Source organism: Papio anubis, chromosome 13, assembly GCF_008728515.1.
Source record: "Papio anubis isolate 15944 chromosome 13, Panubis1.0, whole genome shotgun sequence".
NCBI classification, from domain to species: Eukaryota; Metazoa; Chordata; class Mammalia; order Primates; family Cercopithecidae; genus Papio; species Papio anubis.
The window spans coordinates 44,571,543-44,594,957 of NC_044988.1; the positions used below are offsets into that span (position 1 = coordinate 44,571,543).

Genomic DNA, 23,415 nt, shown 5'->3' on the forward strand with positions numbered 1-23,415 from the left:
ACGTCACTTATACCTCAATAAAGTGTATTTTTAGGCTGGGCATGGTGGCTCATGCCTGTAATCCCAGCACTTGGAGAGGGCAAGGTAGGTGGATCACCTGAGGTCAGGTGTTCGAGACCAGCCTGGCCAACATGGTGAAACCCCGTCACTACTAAAAATACAAAACTTAGTCAGGCATGGTGGTGGGCGCCTGTAATCCCAGCTACTCGGGAGACTGAGGCAGGAGAATCGCTTGAACCCAGGAGGTAGAGGTTGCAGTGAGCCAAGATCACGCCACTGCACTCCAGCCTGTGTGACAGAGCAAGACTCTGTCTCAAAAAAAAAAAAAAAAAAAAAATTTCATTTTTTTTAAAGATGCTAAAATTTGCCCTCAAATGGCCATTTTGGGGAATAAAAATGTAATAATGTGTATGAGATCCGAACCACTAACTGTCTGGAGCATAGTAGGTGTGAAATGCATGCTAGTACCCTCCCCTGTCTCAGTCACACCAGCATAGAAGTTGGATCCAAGGTCAAATAACATGAACTAGAAAAAAAATAACAAGCACCAATAGTTAGCAGACAATGAAATACACAAGTGTTTAGTTGGTATATTTTGTGAGGATTAAGGCAGGCTGCCCCTGTCCTTCACAGTGGTGATGCGTGAATTTAGATGCATGCATGGATAGGTCTGCTCCAAGTTCTGTACCAAGGAACAATGCATGCCAGGCCCAGGTTGGCTTCCAAGCTGAACACTCATTTCCCAAGGGCAGGCTCGGTCTTCTAGTTCCCACAGCCAATCTTGACCTGAGGCCATATGTGTTCAGTTGACTCCTACTCCACATTTGGCTGCCAGTCTAATCCCAATCTATTGCCAACCTCTTGGTGGCTGGACTTCTGCTTGCTGTCCTATCTGAGTCCCTGCCCTATTAACCTGCTTTCTACTTTGCCCTGGCTTCTTTGTCACTCTACCACACACAACCAATAGGAAGCCCACCTACTTGTCACTTTGGCACCTCTAGTAGTTAAAAATTGCAATGGTTTCCCAGCACATAGTGATTTCCTGAGAGGTCTTGCCTGTGTTGACCCATTCTGTCCTTTAGCTATGCCTAAATGAGCCAAGGGAAGGAGCTGCTGACCTATCTGGCTCTTTTCTGAGAATTTTTGAGAACCTAATGAGAGACAAGAAATAGTAAGAGCTGAATTGTCTCCAGAAATGTTCAGAAAAGAAGCCTACAAGCTCTTCCTGTTTCAGAAGCCCTGGCCTTGTTACCATTCTTCCTGAGACTTGGCTGTTCAAGCCTTCTATTGTAAGCTTCCACAATCAAATTTTTGCTTAAATGATGGAAGATCCATTTCTGGTGTTTGTTTCCAACATGAACGTTATCCAGCACTTATCTGAGCTCCTGTGTCCTGCTCCTGGTTCAGTACCTCTGAGTCAACTCATGCAGCTAGGCCAAATACTAAAGCATAACAACACACACTGATATATAACATTGACACCTGTCTCAGGTTCTCCATAGGAAAATAATTTTTGGAATTTACTCCAGTCCTAGTAATGTCCTTGGCTGTATTCATTTATTCATCTATAATCCATCCATGTATCCACCCAGCCATCCATACTGAGTATCTACAATACACTGGGCACTGTCTGTGGTTCTGGGGTTACAAAAAATATAGCCAACAGCATCCCTGCTTTCCAACACCACAAACCAGTAGAGGAGACTGCCATACCAACAGGTAATCTCAGTACAAAGGGCTAAGAACTATAATGGAGCTACAAATATGGAGCAATGAGAGAATAGAGGTGGGAACAAGCCTCACAAAGCAAGAAAGTCTTCAACAAGTAGCTAAAGTGAGTATTGGAGAATGAGGAAGAGTTCACCAAGAGAAGAAGAGTAGTACTGCATTTTAAACACGCACACACACACACCACAAGAATGACAAATTTGGTAACTATTAAACCTAAGAATGCCTTTTCTGGGGTTTATTCTACAGACATATTCGTATATATAACAAACAACTTATACATCAAATTAAATATTGAAGTACTGTTTGTGAGAGTAAGAGACTGAAACCAATCCAAATGTAAATTAACAGAGCACTGGTTAAGTAAATATGGTATATCCACTTGATGGAAAACTATACAACTGCAAAAAAATGGGGAAGATCTCTGTTTGCCAACATGAAAGATCTTTAAGATACAATGCTAAGTTAAAAAAGAAAGGTGTAGGCCAGGCACAGTGGCTCACACTGTAATCCCAGCACTTTGGGAGGCTAAGGCAGGCAGATCACAAGGTCAGGAGTTCGAGATAAGCCTGACCAACATGGTGAAACCCTGTCTCTACTAAAAATACAAAAACTAGCCGGGCATGGTGGCATGCATCTGTAATCCCAGCTACTCAGGAGGCTGAAGCTGAAGAATCACTTGAACCCAGGAGACAGAGGTTGCAGTGAGCCGAGATTGCACCACTGCACTCCAGCCTGGGTGACAGAGCAAGACTCTGTCTCAAAAAAAAAAAAAAAAAAAGAAAAAAGAAAAAGAGAAGAAAAAGAAAAAGAAAGGTTTACAACAATACTACCTGTTATTTTAAACACGGTAAAATATAAATATAATTTGTTATTTGTTCACTTTTATCTTAAAAGCTGCAAGAGTACTATACACCTGATAAAAGTGGTTCCTGTTAGGTATGGGGTGGTGATTGTTAAAAAGTGAAAAAAGTGAAAGTGAAAATTTTCACTCAATGCTAACTAATTGAACTAAGTGAGAATACCATCAATTAAAGATTGTTTTCAAAGAATACATTGCAAGGAAACACCAGAGTTAGATACAGGACTCAGAAGATGACACTTTTTAAAGACTTTTCAAATAGCTATCTGTTCACAGCAATTACGTAGTGTGAGAATGGGCACCTTTAGAAACACAGACATGAGTGGAGATCTAAAGCTGATGAGAAAGAGAGATGTTGGCAGGGAAATCTACAATACAGATTTGGAAGCAGAATTTTTATTTCTTCTTTTGTGAGTGTATTCATTCCATTTAAACAACACTTTCTGCCTTATTCCTGAAAAGATGTGAAGACTTTTCATTGAAAACACTGGGAAAAGAAGACAAATAAAACTGCTTTCTTACTTGGGAGCTGCCTTAACAAAATACTATAGACTGGGTGGCTTATCAACAACAGAATTTTATTTCTCACAATTCTGGAGGCTGGGAAGTCCGTAAGCAAGATGCCTGCAGATTCCATGTCTGGTGAGGGCAGCTTCCTGCTCCACACATAACAACTTCTCTCTGTGTCTTCACCTGGTGGAAGGGACAAGGCAGCTCTCGGGGGGCTCTTTCTCCTTTTCTTTTTCTTTTTCTTTTTTTTTTTGAGACAGCATTTTACTCTGACACCCAGGCTGGATTGCAGTGGCGTGATCTGGGGCTCAGGTGATCCTCCTACCTCTGCCCCCAAGTAACTGGGATTACAGGTGTGTGCCACCATGCCTGGCTAATTTTTGTATTTTTAGTAGACACAGGGTTTCGCCATGTTGCCCAGGCTAGTCTTGAATTCCTGGCCTCGAGCGATCCTCGACCTTGGCCTTCCAAAGTGCTGGGATTACAGAGCCACTGTGCCTGGCCTTCGGGGCTCTTTCATAAGCACTCTAATCCCATTCATGAGGCATCTACCCTCATGACCTAATCACCTCCCAAAGGCCTCCCACTTCCTAACATCTTCACATTGGTGAGTTTCAACATATAAATTTAAGGAGGAAACAAACATTCAGACCATAGCAACTGCATACCCTAAAGTCATCTTGCAATTTAAAAGTCTGAAATTTTGATCTTTAGAAGCCTCCCTTGTGGAGACCATAAGATACAAGGCTGAAAAGTAATTACTTTCCCCTAAGCAATGGCTCGTGAATGTTATTAGACAGGATTGGCTTTTTTGTTTGTTTGTTCGTTTTTTATTTCATAGGTTATTGGGGAACAGATGGGGTTTGGTTACATGAGTAAGTTCTTCAGTGGTGATTTGTGAGATTTTGGTGCACCTGTCACCTAAGCAGTATACACTGAACCCAATTTTTAGTCTTTTGTCCCTCACCTTCTTCCCACTCTTTCCCCCTGAGTCTCCAAAGTCCACTGTGTCATTCTTATGCTTTGCATCCTCATAGCTTAGCTCCCACTTATGAGTGAGAACATACGATGTTTGGTTTTTCATTCCTGAGTTACTTCATTTAGAATAATAGTCTCCAATCTCATCCAGGTTGCTCACTGCAAGTGCCATTAATTCATTGCTTTTTTTTTGGCTGAGTCATATTCCATTCTGTGTGTGTGTGTGTGTGTGTGTGTGTGTGTGTGTGTGTGTGTGTGTATTGAAAGGAGCTGGGCACATTCCTCAGCCCTGGGCTCAAAACTCCCTGAGTCCAGTACAAACACCACCTGGAAAGTCTCCGATAAGGAGACAGCCGTTCAAGGTTACTGAAAGCGCGGGAGCCAAAAGAATTTCTTTGTTCCCCTGCAACTTTCGGGCTATAAAAAGCAAACGCTCGCATTGTTTGGGGCCCTCTTGTATACTGTGTAAAGGAGGGACCAGGTTCGAACTTGTAGTAAAGATCCTTGCCGCTTGGCTTTGACTCTGGACTCTGGTGGTCTTCTTTGGGGAACAAACAGTCTGGGCATAACATCTGGGGGCCCGTCCGGGATTCCCCAAGCCCACCAGACCCCTGGTCAATGGATCTGCTAAGATCGATCTACTGATAGGTGAGCTGGCTCGTCTCCGTTTGTCTGTCTGTGTCTGTATGTCTGTTCTGAATCTGAATCTGTGACTAGCGAGGTCTGAAACTGAAGCTGGCACAGTCCTGGCGGACGCGCTATAGGACAGCCAGTGGAGACCGGTGGGAGACGTCCCCTGGCTCTCTTCTGATTTAAATTGCGATCTGAGCTGCCGGAGCGCGTTTGCGATCCGGGCAGTAGCTGCACTGGCGATCTGAGTTGCTGGAGCACGTTCGCGATCCGGGCAACAGCTGACTCTGAATTGCCCCGGTCCCCGGGTGCGCGCGTGCGGTCTGAATTGCCCCGGTCCCCGGGTGCGCGCGTGCGGTCTGAATTGCCCCGGTCCCCGGGTGCGCGCGTGCGGTCTGAATTGCCCCGGTCCCCGGGTGCGCGCGTGCGGTCTGAATTGTGCCGGTCCCCGGGCTCCCGGCTTCCGGCGCCGCGCGCGCTCCCGGCCCCAGTCTCCAGGCTCCCGGCTTCGGGCGCCGCGCGCGCTCCCGGCCCCGGGCCCCGGGCTCCCGGCTTCCGGCGCGCGCTCCCGGCCCTGGTCCCCGGGCTCCCGGCTTCCGGCGCCACGCGCGCTCCCGGCCGCGGTCCCCGGGCTCCCGGCTTCCAGCGCGGATTTCCTTTACAGGGATTCTAACCCACATTCCTTTACAGGAAGAGACACAGAAAGTGAGACTGGGGAGAGGGAGAGAATGAGTGAGAGAGAGACCATAAGAGACGGGAGAAGGAAAAAGAGAGAAAGTGAGAAGGGAAATCGGAAAGAGAAAGGGGAGGAAACGGCAGACGTGGAGAGTCAGAGAGAGAGTCAGAAAGAGAAAGAGACTGAGTGTGAAGGAGAAAGGACACGGGATGACAGAGAGAGAGAGCGCGCGCGAATGAGATAGAGACTTAAAGAAGAGACACTGTGAGTCTGTCAATCAAAGATTTGGACAGAAACGGAAAGATTAGAGAGAAGGATAGAGGGAGGGAGCAGGCGGGCGGGAGGCGGCCGGCACTCACGGGCCCGCTGAAAAGGAAAGTAACTTTGAAGGGCCGGCGGGGCGGACGCGAGGGCGCACTTTGCGAACTAGCCCCCCCCAGCCGCCTGACTCCACGGTGGCTTTACCCCTTCAGGAAATAGGACCCCCAGATGACACAGGAATCCCCAGGCTCCAGTACTAGCCATTCTCCACCAGTGATCTGTATAACTGGAAGACGCAGAGTGCTCGGTTTTCAGACAACCCCAAAGATTTACTGGCTTTACTGGATAGTGTCATGTTAACCCACCAGCCCACTTGGGATGATTATCAGCAGCTCCTCCGAATCTTGTTTACCACGGAAGAGCGAGAGAGAATACAGGTAGAAGCTAGAAAGCTGGTCCCGGGGGACGACGGTCAACTGACTGCCAACCCCGACCTCATAAACGCGACCTTTCCTCTGAGCAGGCCAGCGTGGGACTACAATGCGGCAGAAGGTAGGGGACGGCTACACCTTTATCGCCAGACTCTAATGGCAGGTCTCCGGGCAGCTGCTCGCAAGCCCACTAATTTGGCCAAAGTATATTCTATTCTATAGGGAAAGACAGAGAGCCCAGCCACCTACTTAGAAAGATTAATGGAAGCTTTTAGACAGTACACCCCCATAGATCCAGAGACTCCAGGAATTCAGGTAGCTGTTGTAATGTCTTTCGTAAATCAGGCAGCCCCAAATATTTAAAAAACTCCAAAAATTAAAAGACTCGGAAGGAAAGCGGATTCAGGACCTCCTTCAGATAGCCCAGCGGGTTTATAATAACAGAGATACTCCAGAGGAAAGGCAATTTAAGGCCACTGAACCAAGGTCCTGGCAGCAGTAGTACAGAAAAAAAACATCTACAACCAGAGTACACCCAACCTAGGCGGCCCCCCCAGGCATGATAATCTGAGAAAAGACCAATGTGCCTACTGCAAGGAGGCTAGCCACTGGGTAAGAGACTGCCTCGCTGCTGTCCAACCCGGACCTGGACGCCCCACTCCACGACTGCACCGAGATACTAACTCAGTTGCACGGAGTTCGAGAAGACCTGCAGGACCACCCACTTCCTGACGCCGACCTCGTCTGGTTCACTGATGGGAGCAGCTTCATGCATCAGGGCCAGAGGTACGCTGGAGCGGCAGTGACTTCAGAGACTAAGGTAATCTGGGCGGAACCCCTGCCCCCGGGGACATCGGCCCAGAAGGCCGAACTGATAACGCTCACCCAAGCTCTTACCTTAGGGGCGGGGAAAAAGCTGACGGTATATACAGACAGCCGATATGCTTTTGCAACGGCGCCTATACATGGGGCCATTTACAGGGAGCGGGGGTTACTGACGGCTAAAAGAAAAGAGATAAAAAAAAACAAGCAAGAAATCCTAGCCCTGCTAACAGCCCTATAGAGGCCAGAAAAGTTAGCCATTGTGCATTGCCCAGGGCATCAGAAACTAACTACTCCAACTGCTCAAGGCAACTTTCTGGCGGATCAAACTGCAAGAAAGATGGCGAAGGCTCCCAGCCAACTCCCTGCACTCCAGCTCCCTGACCCGGGCCCCCGGGACTTGCCATATTTCCCTGATTATTCAGAACAAGATCTCCAGTGAACTGACAAACTTCCCCTGAAACAGATCCAGAATGGGTGGTGGATTGATACTAATGACCAAACCATCCTACCAGAAAAATTAGGACAACAAGTGTTAAAACACATCCACCGAACCACCCACCTGGGTGCTCGGCGGATGATAGACCTGATCAGACGCTCTAAGCTCAAATTCAGACATACAGCCGAGATGGCCAGCAACATCGTGACAAGTTGCAAAGTCTGCCAGCTTAACAATGCCTACCCCCAATCCCAGGCTGCAACGGGAACAAGGCTCAGGGGAACCAGGCCCGGTATCTACTGAGAAATAGATTTTACTGAGATAAAGCCAGGAAAATACGGGTATCGGTACTTACTTGTCTTTGCAGATACTTTTTCAGGGTGGACTGAAACATTCCCCACCAAAAAGGAAACTGCTCAGGTTGTAGCAAAGAAAATCCTGGAAGATATCCTCCCCAGGTATGGCTTCCCCGTCCAGATAAGGTCAGATAATGGGCCGGCCTTCGTCGCTAAGGTAAGTCAGGATTTGGCTTCCATCCTTGGGGCAAATTGGAAACAATATTGCGCTTACAGGCCCCAGAGTTCAGGACAGGTAGAGAGAATAAATCGGACCTTAAAGGAGACCTTAACTAAATTAGCTATGGAGACTGGCGCTAATTGGGTGGTCCTTCTCCCCTACGCTCTGTTCCGGGCCCGTAATACCCCTTACAGACTGGGCCTTACTCCTTATGAAATTATGTATGGCAGACCCCCACCCTTAGTTCCCAGCCTAAAAGATGATCTGCTCAAGTCTGAAACAGAAAATGTCTCTGAACTCTTATTTTCCCTACAAGCCTTGCAGAAAATTCATCAAGAAATCTGGCCCAAGCTGAAGGAACTATATGAGACCGGTCCCCCGCCGACACCCCATCTGTACCAGCCGGGAGACTGGGTCCTAGTCAAGCGACACCGACAAGAGACCCTAGAACCCAGGTGGAAAGGACCACTCCAGGTACTCTTAAGCACACCCACCGCCCTGAAGGTAGAAGGCATCGCATCGTGGATCCACTACACCCACGTCAAGCCAGTGGACCCAACCTCCGATCTTCTGGGACCAATCACGGCGGCGGCTGAAGCACCGGACGCATGGACTGTGGACAGAGCTAAGAACAACCCCTTAAAACTCACCCTGCGCCGGCAGCATAGCTCACTGCAAACATGCAGTTAGGTAGTCTGACTCTAACGTTGGTCGCCCTAGTGGCCGCTGGGGAAAACAAAGCCAGCTCCTAATCCCTTTGTCTGGAGATTCTGGCTTTATGAAAACTGAACCCACCCTGGGCAATCTCATAAGCCCGGAAAATTATTGGCCAGTGCTGATTGCCCTTCCTCAGGATGCAACAGCCCAATTCTACTAAATTTTACTGGTTTTCGAATAGCCAAACCTATGACACCAATAATATGCTTTGAGTTTGATCAGACTAAATACAATTGTAAACACTATTGGTGGCACCAGAATGCCGGCTGTCCTTATAACTATTGTAACATCCATAGACCCCGTTATTGGGGAGAGAGAAAACAGTTAGACCCTAAGTGGCCCTTCCATCGTAGACGGGATAAAGACTTTTCATATACATGGATAGTTAGAGACCCCTGGAACTCCCGCTGGACCACGCCTCAACATGGGGCTGTATACTACTCCCCCTCCTCCACATGGCCTAGCAGTCACCTCTATCTGTGGCGAGGCCTAGTGCAAGTACTGCCCCTGGTTCACGGGAATATCCAACGACAGGAAAACAGACTAACACAAGACTTGCGTCCTTTCTCCTGGTTAAAGTTATTACAAGAAGGACTAGAACTTGCTAACCTTACAGGACTTCATAGCCTGTCTGGCTGCTTTCTGTGCGCCACTCTAGGGCGTCCACCGCTAACCACTGTCCCTCTGCCATGGGGATCCTCTACCTTTGCCCAAGCTAACAACCTCCGAAACCTCTTGTATGCTCCTATCCTGAAAGTGCCCCTATACCTAAACCCAGTCAGGAGAAGTTTCCCTACTGTTTCTCAGGAACCAATTCCAGCCTCTGCAGCATCACTGCAACGCCCCCTAATATCACCTTAAAGGCTCCATCAGGCATATTCTTCTGGTGTAATGGAACCTTATCTAAGAACCTACCTAGTCCCTCTGTTAATAACCTACTGTGTCTCCCTGTCACATTAGTTCCCCAGTTGACTCTACTAACTGCTGGCGAGTTCCTAGGGTATACCGGTAACTGGACTAGTGCTGTTATTCACCCAGTCCCTAGACTGAGACCTGCACGAGCCATATTTCTCCCCCTCATTGCAGGAATCTCCCTCACCGCATCCTTCATTGCAGCCGGACTGGTGGGGGGAGCCCTAGGTCACACCCTCATAGAAAGTAACAAGTTGTACCAACAATTTGCCATTGCTATGGAGGAGTCAGCTGAGTCCCTTGCCTCCCTTCAGCGACAGCTCACGTCCCTAGCTCAGGTAACCTTGCAGAACCGGAGAGCCCTAGACCTACTCACTGCAGAAAAAGGTGGTGCATGTATATTTCTAAAAGAAGACTGTTGTTTCTACATAAATGAATCAGGACTTGTAGAGGACCGGGTCCAACAGTTACGCAAGTTAAGCACTGAAGTAAAAACACGGCAGTTTGCTTCAGCTGCAGACCAATGGTGGAATTCCTCTATGTTTTCTCTGTTAGCCCCCTTCCTTGGACCCCTGCTAAGTCTGCTATTTCTGCTTACCGTAGGACCTTGTGTTGTTAACAGAATTTTACAGTTTGTTAGGGAGAGATTTGACACCGTACAACTCATGGTCCTCAGAGCCCAATACCAACCTGTAAACGCTGAAACAGAATCAGACTTATAAGACCCAAGATTGGCTCTAAAGATACCTGAAAAGAAGGGGGGAATGAAAGGAGCTGGGCACATTCCTCAGCCCTGGGCTCAAAACTCCCTGAGCCCAGTACAAACACCACCTGGAAAGTCTCCGATAAGGAGTCAGCCGTTCAAGGTTACTGTAAGCGCGGGAGCCAAAAGAATTTCTTCGTTCCCCTGCAACTTTCGGGCTATAAAAAGCAAACGCTCACATTGTTCGGGGCCCTCTTGTATACTGTGTAAAGGAGGGACCAGGTTCGAACTTGTAGTAAAGATCCTTGCCGCTTGGCTTTGACTCTGGACTCTGGTGGTCTTCTTTGGGGAACAAACAGTCTGGGCATAACAGTATATATGTACATATGTACATATATATACACATATATATACACACACACACTTTAGCAACTCATTGATTGATGGGCATTTGGGTTAGTTCCACATTTTTGTGGAACCACATTTTTGCAATTGCGAATTGTGCTGCTATAAACATGCATGTGCAAGTATCTTTTTTGTATAATGACTTCTTTTCCTCTGGGTAGATACCCGTAGTGGAACTGCTGGATCAAATGGTAGTTCTACTTTTAGTTCTGTAAGGAATCTCCACACCGTTTTCCATAGTGGTTGTACTAGTTTACATTCCCACCAGCAGTGTAGAAGTGTTCCCTGTTCACAGCATCCATGCCAACCTCTATTATTTTTAAATTTTTTGATTATGGCCATTCTTGCAAAAGTAAGGTGGTATCACATTGTTTGATTTACATTTCCCTGATCATTAGTGATGTTGAGCATTTTTTCACATTTTTGTTGGCCATTTGTGAATCTTCTTTTGAAAATCGTGTATTCATGTTCTTACCCCATTTTTTGATGGGGTTGTTTGGTTTTTTCTTGCTAATTTGTTTGAGTTCATTGAAGATTCTGGATATTAGTCCTTTGTCAGATTTAGAGATTGTGAAGATTTTCTCCCACTCTTTGGGTTGTCTGTTTACTCTGCTGACTGTTCCTTTCGCCATGCAAAAGCTCTTTAGTTTAATTAAGTCCTATCTATTTATCTGTGTTTTTGTTGCGTTTTCTTGTGGGTCCTTGGTCATGAAATCCTTTTCTAAGCCAATGTGTAAATGAGTTTTTCCAATGTTATCTTCTAGAATTTTTATGGTTTTAGGTCTTAGATTTCAGTCCCTGATCCATTTTGAGTTAGTATTTGTATAAGGTAAGAGATGAGGATCCAGTTTCATTCTCCTACGTGTGGCTTGCCAATCATCCCATCACCATTTGTTGAATAGGGTGTCCTATCCCCACTTTATGCTTTTGTTTGCTTTGTCAAAGATCAGTTGGCTATAAGTATTTGGGTTTATTTCCCAGTTCTCTATTCTGTTCCATTGGTCTATGTGCCTATTTTTATACCAGTACCATGCTGTTTTGGTGACTATGGCCTTATAGAATAGTTTGAAATCAGGTAATGTGATCCCTCCAGATTTGTTCTTTTCGCTTAGTCTCACTTCGGCTATGTGGCTCTTTTTTTGATTCTATATGAATTTTAGAATTGTTTTTCTAGTTCTGTGAAGAATGATGATGGTATTTTGATGGGAATTGTGTTGAATTTGTAGATTGCTTTTGGCAATATGGTCATTTTCTTTTTTTTTTTTTTTTTTTTTTTTTGAGACGGAGTCTCGCTCTGTTGCCCAGGCTGGAGTGCAGTGGCCGGATCTCAGCTCACTGGAAGCTCTGCCTCCCGGGTTTACGCCATTCTCCTGCCTCAGCCTCCCGACTAGCTGGGACTACAGGCGCCCGCCACCTCGCCCGGCTAGTTTTTTGTATTTTTAGTAGAGACGGGGTTTCACCATGTTAGCCAGGATGGTCTCGATCTCCTGACCTTGTGATCCGCCCGTCTCGGCCTCCCAAAGTGCTGGGATTACAGGCTTGAGCCACCGCGCCCGGCCGGCAATATGGTCATTTTCACAATATTGATTCTACCCATCCCTGAGTCTTGCTCTGTCGCCCAGGTTGGAGCGCAGTGGCACAATTTCGGCTCACTGCAAACTCTGCCTCCTAGGTTCAAGCCATTCTCCTGCCTCAGCCTCCCCAGTAGCTGGGATTACAGGCACACACCACCACGCCCAGCTAATTTTTGTATTTTTAGTAGAGACAGGGTTTCACCATGTTGGCCAGGCTAGTCTCAAACTCCTGACCTCGTGATCTGCCGGCCTTGACCTCTCAAAAGTGCTTGGATTACAGGCGTGAGCCACCGTGCCCAGCCGAGAGTTTTAATCATAAAGGGACACTGGATTTTGTCGAATGCTTTTTCTGTGTCTATTGAGATGATCATGTGATTTTTGTTTTTAATTCTGTTTATGTGATGTAACACATTTATTGACTTGAGTATGTTAAACCATCTCTGCATCCTGGTATGAAACCCACTTGATCATGGTGGATTATCTTTTTGATATGTTGTTGGATTTGGTTAGCTAATCCTTTTCTTTTGTTAACGATTTTTGCATCTATATTAATAACGGATATTGGTCTGTAGCTTTCTATTTTGGTAATGTATTTTCCTGGTTTTGGTATTAGGGTAATACTGGCTTCACTGGATGATTTAGGAAGGATTCCCTCTTTCTCTATCTTGTGGAATAGTGTCAATAGGATTGACACCAATTCCTCTTTGAATGTCTGATAAAATTCTGCTGTGAATCCGTCTGGTCCTGGACTTCTATTTGTTGATAATTGTTTTATTACTATTTTAATCTTGCCGCTTGTTATTGGTCTGTTCAGGGTACCTAATTCTTCCTGATTTAAGCTAGGAGGGTTATATTTTTTCAGGAATTTATCCATCTCCTCTAGGTTTTCTAGTTTATATGCATAAAAGTTTCATAGTATCCTTGAATGATCTTTTGACTTTCTGTGGTGTCAGTTGTAATATCTCCCATTTCGTTTCTAATTGAGCTTATCTGGATTTTCTCTCTTCTTTTCTAGGTTAATCTTGGGAATGGTCTATCAATTTGGTTTGTCTTTTCAAAGAACCAGGGTTTTTTTTCTGTTTATCTTTGTTTGTTTGTTTGTTTGTTTCAATTTAATTTAGTTCTGCTGTGATCTTGGTTATTTCCTTTCTTCTTCTGGGTTTGGGTTTGGTTTGTTCTTGTTTCTCAAGTTCCTTGAGGTGTAACCTTAGATTGTTTGTGTTCTTTCAGTCTTTTTGATGTACGCATTTAGGGCTATAAACTTTCCTTTTAGGCCGGGCGCGGTGGCTCAAGCCTGTAATCCCAGCACTTTGGGAGGCCAAGATGGGCGGATCACAAGGTCAGGAGATCGAGACCATCCTGGCTAAAATGGTGAAACCCCGTCTCTACTAAAAAATACAAAAAACTAGCCGGGTGAGGCGGCGGGCGCCTGTAGTCCCAGCTACTCGGGAGGCTGAGGCAGGAGAATGGCCTGAACCCGGGAGGCGGAGCTTGCAGTGAGCTGAGATCCGGCCACTGCACTCCAGCCTGGGCAACAGAGCAAGACTCCGTCTCAAAAAAACAAAAACAAAAACAAAAAAACTTTCCTTTTAGCATTGCCTTTGCTGTCTCCCAGAGGTTTTGACACTTTGGGTCATTATTGTCATTCAGTTTGATGAATTTTTAAATTTCCATCTTGATTTTATTTTTGACCCAGTGATCATTCAGGAGCAGGTTTTTTAATTTCTATGTATTTGGATGGTTTTGAAGGTTCCTTTTGGGTTGATTTCCAGTTTTATTCCACTGTGGTCTGAGAGAGTGCTTGATATAATTTCCATTTTCTTAAATTTACTGAGGCTTGTTTTGTGGCCTATCATATGGTCTATCTTGGAGAAAGTTTTATGTGCTGATGAATAGAATGTATATTCTGTGGTTGTTGAGTAGAATGTTCTGTAAATATCTAGTAAGGCCATTTGTTCCTGGGTTTGATTTAAACCCATTGTTTCTTTGTGGACTTTGTGTCTTGATTACTTGTCTAGTGCTGCCAGTGGAGTATTGAAGTCCCCCACTATTACTGTGCTGTTCTCAGTCTCACCTCTTAGATCTATTAGTAATTGTTTTATACATTTGGGAGCTCCAATATTAGATGCCTATATACTTAGAATTGTGACATTTTCCTGTTGGACAAGGCCTTTTAGCATTATATAATGTACCTCTTTGTCTATTTCAACTGTTATTGCTTTAAAGTTTGTTTTGTCTGATGTAAGAATAGCCACTCCTCCTTGATTTTGATGTCCACTTACATGGAATGTCTGTTTCCACCCCTTTACCTTAAGTTTATGTGAGTCTCTTAAAGGCAGCTGATAGCTGGTTGGTGAATTCTTATTCATTCTGTAATTTATATTTGTGTGTGTGTATATATATATATTTTGTTGTTGTTGTTGTTGTTTTGAGACAGAGTCTCACTCTGTTGCCCAGGCTGGAGTGCAATGGTGCAATCTCGGCTCACTGCAAGCTCTGCCTCCTGGGTTCATGCCATTCTCCTGCCTCAGCCTCCTGAGTAGCTGGGACTACAGGTGCCTGCCACCACACCCAGCTAACTTTTTGTACTTTTAGTAGAGACAGGGTTTCACTGTGTTAGCCAGGTTGGTCTCGATATCCTGATTTCGTGATCCAACTGCCTCAGCCTCCCAAAGTGCTGGGATTACAGGCTTGAGCCACCATGCCCAGTCTAATTCTATATCTTTTAAGTGGAGCAGTTAGGTCATTTACATTTAATGTTACTATTGAGATGTGAGGTACCATTCCATTCATCATGATATTTTTTGCCTGTATGCCTTGCTTTTGGTTTTGTTTTTTAATTGTATTTTTGTTTTATAAGTCCTGTGAGATATATGCTTTAAAGGGGTTCTGTTTTCATGTGTTTCCAGGATTTGTTTCAAGATTTAGAGCTCCTCTTAGCAGTTCTTGTATTGCTGGCTTTGTAGTGGTGAATTCTCTCGCATTTGTTTGTCTGAAAAAGACTGTATATTTTCTTCATTTATGAAGCTTGCTTTTGCTGGAGAAGTAATTATTGACAGATAATTGTTTTGCCTAAGGAGGCTGAAGATAGGGCCCCAATCCCTTCTAGCTTGAAGAGTTTCTGCTGAGAATATTGCTGTTAATCTGATAGGTTTTCCTTTATAGGTTACCTGGTGCTTTTGCCTCACAGCTCTTAAGATTCTTTCCTTCATCTTAACTTTAGATAACCCGATGACAATGTGCCTAAGCGATGATCTTTTTGTGATGCATTTCCCAGGTGTTCTTTGAGCTTCTTGTGTTTGGATGTCTAGGTCTCTAGCAAATCTGGGAAGTTTTCCTTGATTTTTTCCCCCAAATATGTTTTCCAAACTTTTAGATTTCTTTTCTTTCTCAGGAACAACAATTCTTCTTAGGTTTGGTCATTTAACGTAATTCCAGACTTCTTGGAGGCTTTATTCATGTTTTCTTATTCTTTTTTTTTTTTTTTTTTTTCTGGTTGGATTGGGTTACTTCGAAACTTTGTTTTCGAGCTCCGAAGTTCTTTCTTCTGCTTGTTCAGTTCTATTGCTGAGACTTTCCAGAGTGTTTTGCATTTCTGTAAGTGCATCCATTGTTTCCTGAAGTTTTCATTTTGTTTATTTCTGCTATCTATTTCATTGAAAATTTCTCCCCTCATTTCTTGTATTTTTTTTTTTTTTTAATTTCCTTAAATTGGGCTTTGCCTTTCTCTGGTGCCTCCTGGATTAGCTTAATAACTGACCTTCTGAATTCTTTTTCAGGTAAATCAGGGATTTCTTCTTGGTTTGGATCCACTGCTTGTGAACTAGTGTAATTATTTGGGGGGTGTTAAAGAACCTTGTTTTGTCATATTACCAGAGTTGGTTTTGTGGTGCCTTCTCATTTAGGAAGTCTCTGTCAGAGGGAAGGTCTAGGGCTCAAGGCTGTTGTTCAGATTCTTTTGTCCCACAAGGTATTCTCTTGATGTAGTACTCTCCCCCTTTTCCTAGGTATGTGACTTCCTGAGAGTCAGGCTGTAGTGATTGTTACCTCTCTTCTGGATCTAGCCACCCAGCAAGTCTCCAGGCTCTGGGCTGGTACTGGGGGTTGTCTGCACAGAGTCCTGTGATGTGAATCATCTGTGGGTCTCTCAGCCGTGGATACCAGCACCTGCTCCGGTGGAGGTTGGGGGTGAAATGGACTCTGTGAGGGTCCTTAGTTTGGGTTGTTTAATGCACTATTTCTGTGCTGATTGACCTCCTGCTGGGAGGTGGCGCTTTCAAGAAAGCATCAGCTGTGGTACCATGGGGAGAATCCGGTGGTGGGCAGAGCCCTAGAACTCCCAAGAATATATGCCCTTTGTCTTCAGCTACCAGGGTGGATAGGGAAGGACCATTAGGTGGGCGCAGGGCTATGAGTGTCTGAGCTCAGACTCTCCTTGGGTGGGTCTTGCTGCAGCTGCTGTGGGGGATGGGGGTGTGGTTCCCAGGTCAATGGAGTTATGTTCCTAGGAGGATTATGGCTGCTTCTACGGTGTAATGTAGGTTGTCAGGGATGTAGGGGAAAGCCTACAGTCACAGGCCTCACCCAGCTCCCACGCAACCCAAAAAGCCAGTCTCACTCCCACTGTGCCCCTACAAAAGCACTGAGTCTGTTTCCAAGCAGTGGGTGAGCAGAGCTGAGAACTTGCCCCAGGCTACCCACCTCCCAGTTGCAACAGTAGGTAGGGCCTTTTTTCTCTGTCCCTCCTCCGCTCCCCCAGCCCCCTCCCTCCCCACTCCCCACCCCCTTCCACCCCTCCTAACCTCTGCCTGTGGCATCTGCACACCAGATTCACACTCTCCCCTGAGTTCTCGCCAGGAGACTTCTTGTTCAAATTGTTATGAAGTTCAGCTGGAGGTTTCCTTCTCCTTGTGGCCTTTTCCCAGTTTCTTTGGCACCCCTCCCCAAGGATCCCTGTGAGGCAAGGCAGAAATGGCTTACTAGGGGACCCAGTGAGCCCACAGGGCTTTTCCCACTGCTTCTTCTACCCCTGTGTTTCGCTCAGCTCTCTAAATTGACTCATCTCCAGTTAAGGTCAGAGTCTTCTCCCGTGATCTAGACCTTCAGGTTCCCCAGTGTTCAGGGGAGGATAATCCCCCTCTCCCACTTCCACAGTTTGGGCACTGACAATATTTGGGGTGTCTCCTGGGTTCTGCAGGAGCAATCTGCTTCCTTCAGAGGGTCTGTGGGTTCTCTTGGCTTTCCTGCAGTCATTGTGGGGCAAAAGTTCACAGTGCAAGTCTCCACACGCTGCTCTGTCTGTCCAAGTGGGAGCTGCAATCTAGTCCTGCCTCCCATCCACCATGATCCCCAGGACTGGCTTCTTTCTTTGTTTTTGTTTTGTTTGCATCCCTCCAAGACTCAGTGTACTGTTCTGTTCTTTTCTTTTCTTTTCTTTTCTTTTTTCCTTCCTTCCTTCTTTCCTTCCTTCCTTCCTTCTTTCTTTCTTTCTTTCTTTCTTTCTTTCTTTCTTCTTTTTTTTTTGAGAAGGAGTTTTGCTCTTGTTGCCCAGGCTGTAGTGCAGTGGGGCAATCTCAGCTCACTGCAACCTTTGCTCCAGGGTTCAAGCAATTCTCCTGCCTCAGCCTCCCGAGTTGCTGGGATTACAGTGGCCCGCCAACATGCCCGCCTAATTTTTTGTATTTTTAGTAGAGACAGGGTTTCACCCATTTGGACAGGCTGATTTTGAACTCCTGGCTTCAAGCAATCCATCTGCCTCAGCCTCCCAAAGTGCTAGGATTACAGGCATGAGCCACCACACCCAACCAATGTACTACTCTTTAAAAGGAGAACAATTATCCCATCTTACACTTTCTATGCCATCTGGTTATCATAAAATTTATTCTGACACTCAAATGAAAGAAAATATAATTAAAATCAATATTATTCAAATCAGAGTGTCCTCTGACAGGTATCACTGGCTGAGAGTTTAGTTCTCATTTTTATAGTTTCAAAACTTTTTGTTTATAATTCGCCAAAGAATGACCAAATTTGAAGGGTCTAGGTCATTCTACCAAAACTTAGAAGAACATTTATTTTTAGATGGCTATTGTTTCTGTCTGTCCATTATTGCCAGTTCCACCTGTTGATACTCATCCACTGTTTCTGTCAATCTGGTGGGACTATCAATCAGAGCACCTAATCATATGGCCACAGTGATATGGTTTGGATCTTTTTCTCCACCAAATCTCATGTTGAATTGTAGTCCCCAGTGGTGGAGATGGGGCCCGGTGGGAGGTGATTGGATAATGGAGGCGTTTCTCATGAACGATTTAGCACCATCCCCTTGGTGCTGTTCTTGTGATAGTGAGTGAGTGAATCATCATGAGATCTGGTTGTTTAAAATGTGTAGCAGCTCTCCCCCCACCTCTTGCTCCTGCTCCTGCTCTGTAAGACATCTGCTCTCCCTTTGCTTTCAACTATGATTGGAAGCTTCCTGAGGCCTCCCCAGAAGCCAAGCAGATGCTAGCATTATGCTTCCTGTTCAGCCTGCAGAACCATGAGCCAACTAAGTCTCTTCATTATAAAAGAGGACTGGTGTGGCCAAAGTGGGCAGCAATATGTTGCCAGAACCAAAACTACAGTGCAACCAGCCCAGCTGGTAGGGAGTAGGAGGCCTGCCTAGCAGGACCATCCACCCCTGTCCTGGCCCCAAGCCCAGACTGCCTGCCTGTACTGGACATTGCCTGGTCCGGGAGGCCTGGGCATGATGGTCAGGTGGTGTGTCCCTGGGTTCCAGGCCTTGGTGGTCCCTTGGGAGCTGAGCATCCTCTGGGCAGGAGGAGGGCCCGTGGTCCACTGTTTGCATTTGCCCCTGGGGGTGTGCCCCTACCCCAGCTTCTCAGCCCCACGGGGACGTGGCCAGGGCTCCCCACCTGCTCTGTGGCTCAAGTTCTGATCAGCTCACTTGGTGACTCTGACAGCTTCCTCCCCAAAGCTTGGGTCCTCATCTGTGGGAATGGGGTGTCCCAGACCCCCTGCAGGCAGGAACCCACCCCCAGCTCCTCTGGTGGGCCCTCCTGGGCTTTCTTACCTACTGGCTTGTGAGACCCGGTTGGCCAAACTTGGTGTCCTATTTTTATTTTGGCCTTTTTCTTAGTGTGTGTTTTCTGTAACTACTGCTGTGTAGAACTTCTATATGAGTTTTAGGTAGAGAATCTTGCCCATCCAGAGGTCCCCCACCCCAGAGAGCCTCCACTTCGGCCCCCCCAGGCTGGTCCTGCCTGTGCTCCGCTTGGTGTGAATGTTGAGTGTGATCGATCCATGCGGCTGCTTGACCCTGCATCTCCTTCCTTCTTGTTGCTGAGGCCAGTTCTGTTCTCTCTTTCTCCACCTGAACTGCACTTGAAGCCAAGATGAAGGATGAGAAGTGGTTGCTAAGAAGGACCTTCCTGCAGCGAATCCACTGTGAGGAGGCTGCGCTGGCCCAGTCTGTCATTTCCTTCTCTAAGCTCATTCCAGAGGTCGGCAAGGGGCAGCCTGTCCCTGTCTTGTGGCCCGTGAATCAAGAATGGATTTTACATTTCCAAATGGTTCAACAAACAAAAAATAACACTTGATGACACTGAGAAGTTTCCATGTCCATAAGTAAAGCTTTATGGGGGTGCAGTCATGCCCATCTCTTCACAGGCCACCTGCAGAAGGCTGCTGTCATGCAGCCAAGGCAGAGTTGCATCCCTGAGGCAAAGATCAGTTGGCAAAGCTGAAAATACTGACTCCTGGCTCTTTAGGGAAACAGTTTCCAGTCCCTGGTTTAAGGGCTATGTGGCAGGACCCCAGGATCTTGGTCAGATTGTTCCTCACTCAGGGCCTGCCGTGGCCTTCGCTAGTATGTCTCCTAAGTCTGTGTGCTGCAGTGCCTCTCATGGGGGCGTTGAGCTCTGTCATGCTAGATTTCAGGGTGTCTGCCTCATGGTCATCTGTCTAACCAACAGAGACCCTGTGGCCAGATTCAAACTAGCAGGAACAGTTGGTCTTTGGCAGCAGAGGTACCTTAGAGCTGAACTGCCACCCACCCTGAGGTGGTCCCATGACACCCACTATCTGGGTCAAGGTTGGGGCAGGGCTGGTGTCCTGAACTGCTCTGCGATGTGGATCGTAATAGCCAGCGGGGAGAGGGGGTTGCTATTACTCCCCATATCGCAGGGGTACCTCACCCCCCTGCCATGTGTATCATAATAGCCAATTACTCCCCCCTGCAATGTGTGTCCATTATTAGCAGTCTCTTTTGTTCAGAATATTAGGAACAATTTCACAGGTTGTGTGTACACAGCCTGCGATAGGAGAACGAATACCATCCTCTGCACCTCCAGATATTAGGAACCATATCACACACTGGGTGTACACTTTTTGGGAGATTTGGGGTAATGTCGTCCTGTGTTTCCCTGAATATTCGGAGAAATATCACAGGGCGGCTGTACACCCACTACTGTCTTGGCAGGAACATCATACTTTACCTACCAGAAATTAGGAGAAATATCACAGACTGGGTGTCAAGCCACTGTCATATTGGAAGTTATATCATGCTCTCCCCCACAAGTTATGAGGAACAATATCACAGGGGTGTGTGTACCTTCTCCAGTAGTGGGAGTAGTATCATCAGCTCTTCCTTTAGATGACAGGAACAATATCACAGGGTGGGTGTACACCCCGTGTGTTTTGGGAAGCAATATCATTCTCTCTTCTTCTAGGTTTTACGATTCATATCACAGGCGAGGTGTACACTCCCTGTTATATTGGATGGAATCTCATCCTCTTTCAACCTGTATCTTTAGAACAATATCCCATGGGGGCTGTCCATCCCTTCCATATTGGTACTAATACCATCTTCTCCTTTCCTGGATATCAGAAACAATATCACAGGAGGGGTGTACACCCTTTGCAATATTGGTAGTAATATTACTTCTCCGCTGTGGTTATTAAGGACAAAATCCCAGGGTGGCTGTACGGTTCCTACTTTATTGAGAGTAATATCATCCACTCACCCCCTGGATATCAGGAACCACATCACTGAAGAGGTGTCCACCCCCTTCGATATTGTCAGTCATGTCATCTTCTTCCCACCTGGATATTAGGAACGATACGCCGGGTTTGGGGGCGGTGTACACCCACTGCGATATCAAAAGTAAAATCAGCCTCTTTCCCGATGGATTTTAGGAACTATATCACAGGTGTGTGTGCACCTTCTGGGATATTGGGAGTACTATCAGCTTCCACCCCACTACATATTAGGAACAATATACGGGGGGCAGGTTGGTTACACCCCCTGCGATATTGAGAGCAATATTCTTCTCTTTCCCCTGTACATTAGGAACTACATCACAGGGGTCTGTACACCTTCTGCGATATTGGGATTAATGTTATCCTCTCCCCCACTGAAGGTCAAAAACAATATCACAGAAGGGTGTACACCCCCGTGATATGCCCAGTAATATCATCGTCTCTACCTTTGGATACTAGGAACAACATCACAGAGGATGTGTACACTCCCCTGCGATGTTGGGCATAATGTTATCCTCTCTTCCCCTGGATATTAGGAATGATATCCCTGGTGGTGTGAGGTGTAGTACATTAGGAACAATATCACTGGGTGGGTGTACACCCCCTGCGATATTGGGTGTAGTATCATCCTCTCTTCCCTAAGATATTAAGAACAGTATCACAGGAGGGGTGTACAGCCACAGCCCCTGCGTTATTGGGAGCAATAGCATCTTCTCCCCCTCTCGATATAAGGAACAATATCCCAGGGTGGGTATACATCCCCTGCCATATTGGGCGTATTGTCATAGTCTCCCAATGTGGATATTGGGCACAGTGTCACAGGGGGGTGTACACCTTCTTCGATATTGGGAGTAATATCATCCTCTCCCCTCAGGATTGTAGGCAAAATATCGAAGGGGTTTTACAACTCGTGTGATATGGGCAGTAATATCATCCTCTCCCTACCTAGATGTTAGCAACTATATCACAGGCGGCTGTACACATCTTGCGATATTGGGAGTCATATCATCCTCTCCCATCATGGATATTAAGAACAATATTACAAAGTAGGTGTACACCCCCTACGATATTGAGAGTAATATTTTGCTCTCCCCTACTGGATATTAGGGACAATATCGCAGGAGATGTGTACAACCCCTGCGATATTGGGAGTAATATCATCTTCTCCCCCTGAATATAAGAAACAATATCACAGGCGGATGTACAACCCCTGTGATATTGGGAGTCACATCATTTTCTCTCCCTCTGGCTATTCGGAGCAATATCACAGTGGGTTTGTACACCCCCTGCGATATTGCCACTAGTATCATTGTCTCCCTCCCAGGATATAGGGAAAAATATTACAAGGGGGTGTACACCCCCTGCCATATTGGGGATAATATCTTCCTCTCCCCAGCTGGCTATTAGGAACAATGTCACAGAAGGGGTGTACACCCCCTGCTCTATTGGGAGTGATATCATCCTCTCCGTCCCTGGATATTAGGAACAATATCACTAGGGAGTGTACACCTCCTGCAATATTGAGACTAATATCATCCTCTCACCCCCTGGATATTAGGAACCATTTAACAGGGGTGGTGTACACCCCCTGCAAAATCGGAAGAAATATCATCCTCTACACCTTTGGATATTAGGGACAATATCATGGGGGAGATCTATGCCCCCTGCGATATTGGGAGTCATATCATCCTATCCCACCCAGGATATAAGGAACAAGATGACGGAAGGGAAGTACACCCACTGCGATAGTTTCAATAATGTCATCCTCTAATCCATTGCTATTAGGAATAACATCATAGAGGGTTGTACACTTTCCTTGATATTGGGAGTAATATCCTCTCCCTGCTGGATATCAGGAACAATTCTATCAATTATTAATATTAATAAATATAATAAAAATTAATAGTAATCATTGGTATTAATAATCACAATAAAGATAGTAAAAATTAATACTGGTTAAAAATGTTAATGATTAGTAATAATTAATAGTAATATCACTATTAATAAAATAATGATATCAGCAATTAATGTTACTTAAATCAATACTAACTGATGTTGGCAATAAAAAAATTAATATTAGGAACTAATAATATTGTTAAATGCCATTAATATGAACAATTAATATTAAGCATGCATAATGATATATTTAAAACAATCATCCATAATTAATAAAAGTAATCTGTTAATTAATAGTATCATTGAAATTATTAAA

At 45.7% G+C, this 23,415-nt stretch overlaps 1 protein-coding gene across 1 annotated transcript; it reads left to right on the forward strand.

Annotated features, from left to right (window-relative positions):
* Window positions 1-1,322: 1,322 nt before the first annotated feature.
* Window positions 1,323-9,291, forward strand: LOC116270094. Its single transcript, XM_031654758.1, has 3 exons — window positions 1,323-1,401; window positions 4,958-5,413; window positions 8,170-9,291. Exons 1-3 carry the CDS (start codon window positions 1,323-1,325, stop codon window positions 8,541-8,543), a joined length of 909 nt encoding a protein of 302 aa, XP_031510618.1. The 3' UTR covers window positions 8,544-9,291.
* Window positions 9,292-23,415: the final 14,124 nt, after the last annotated feature.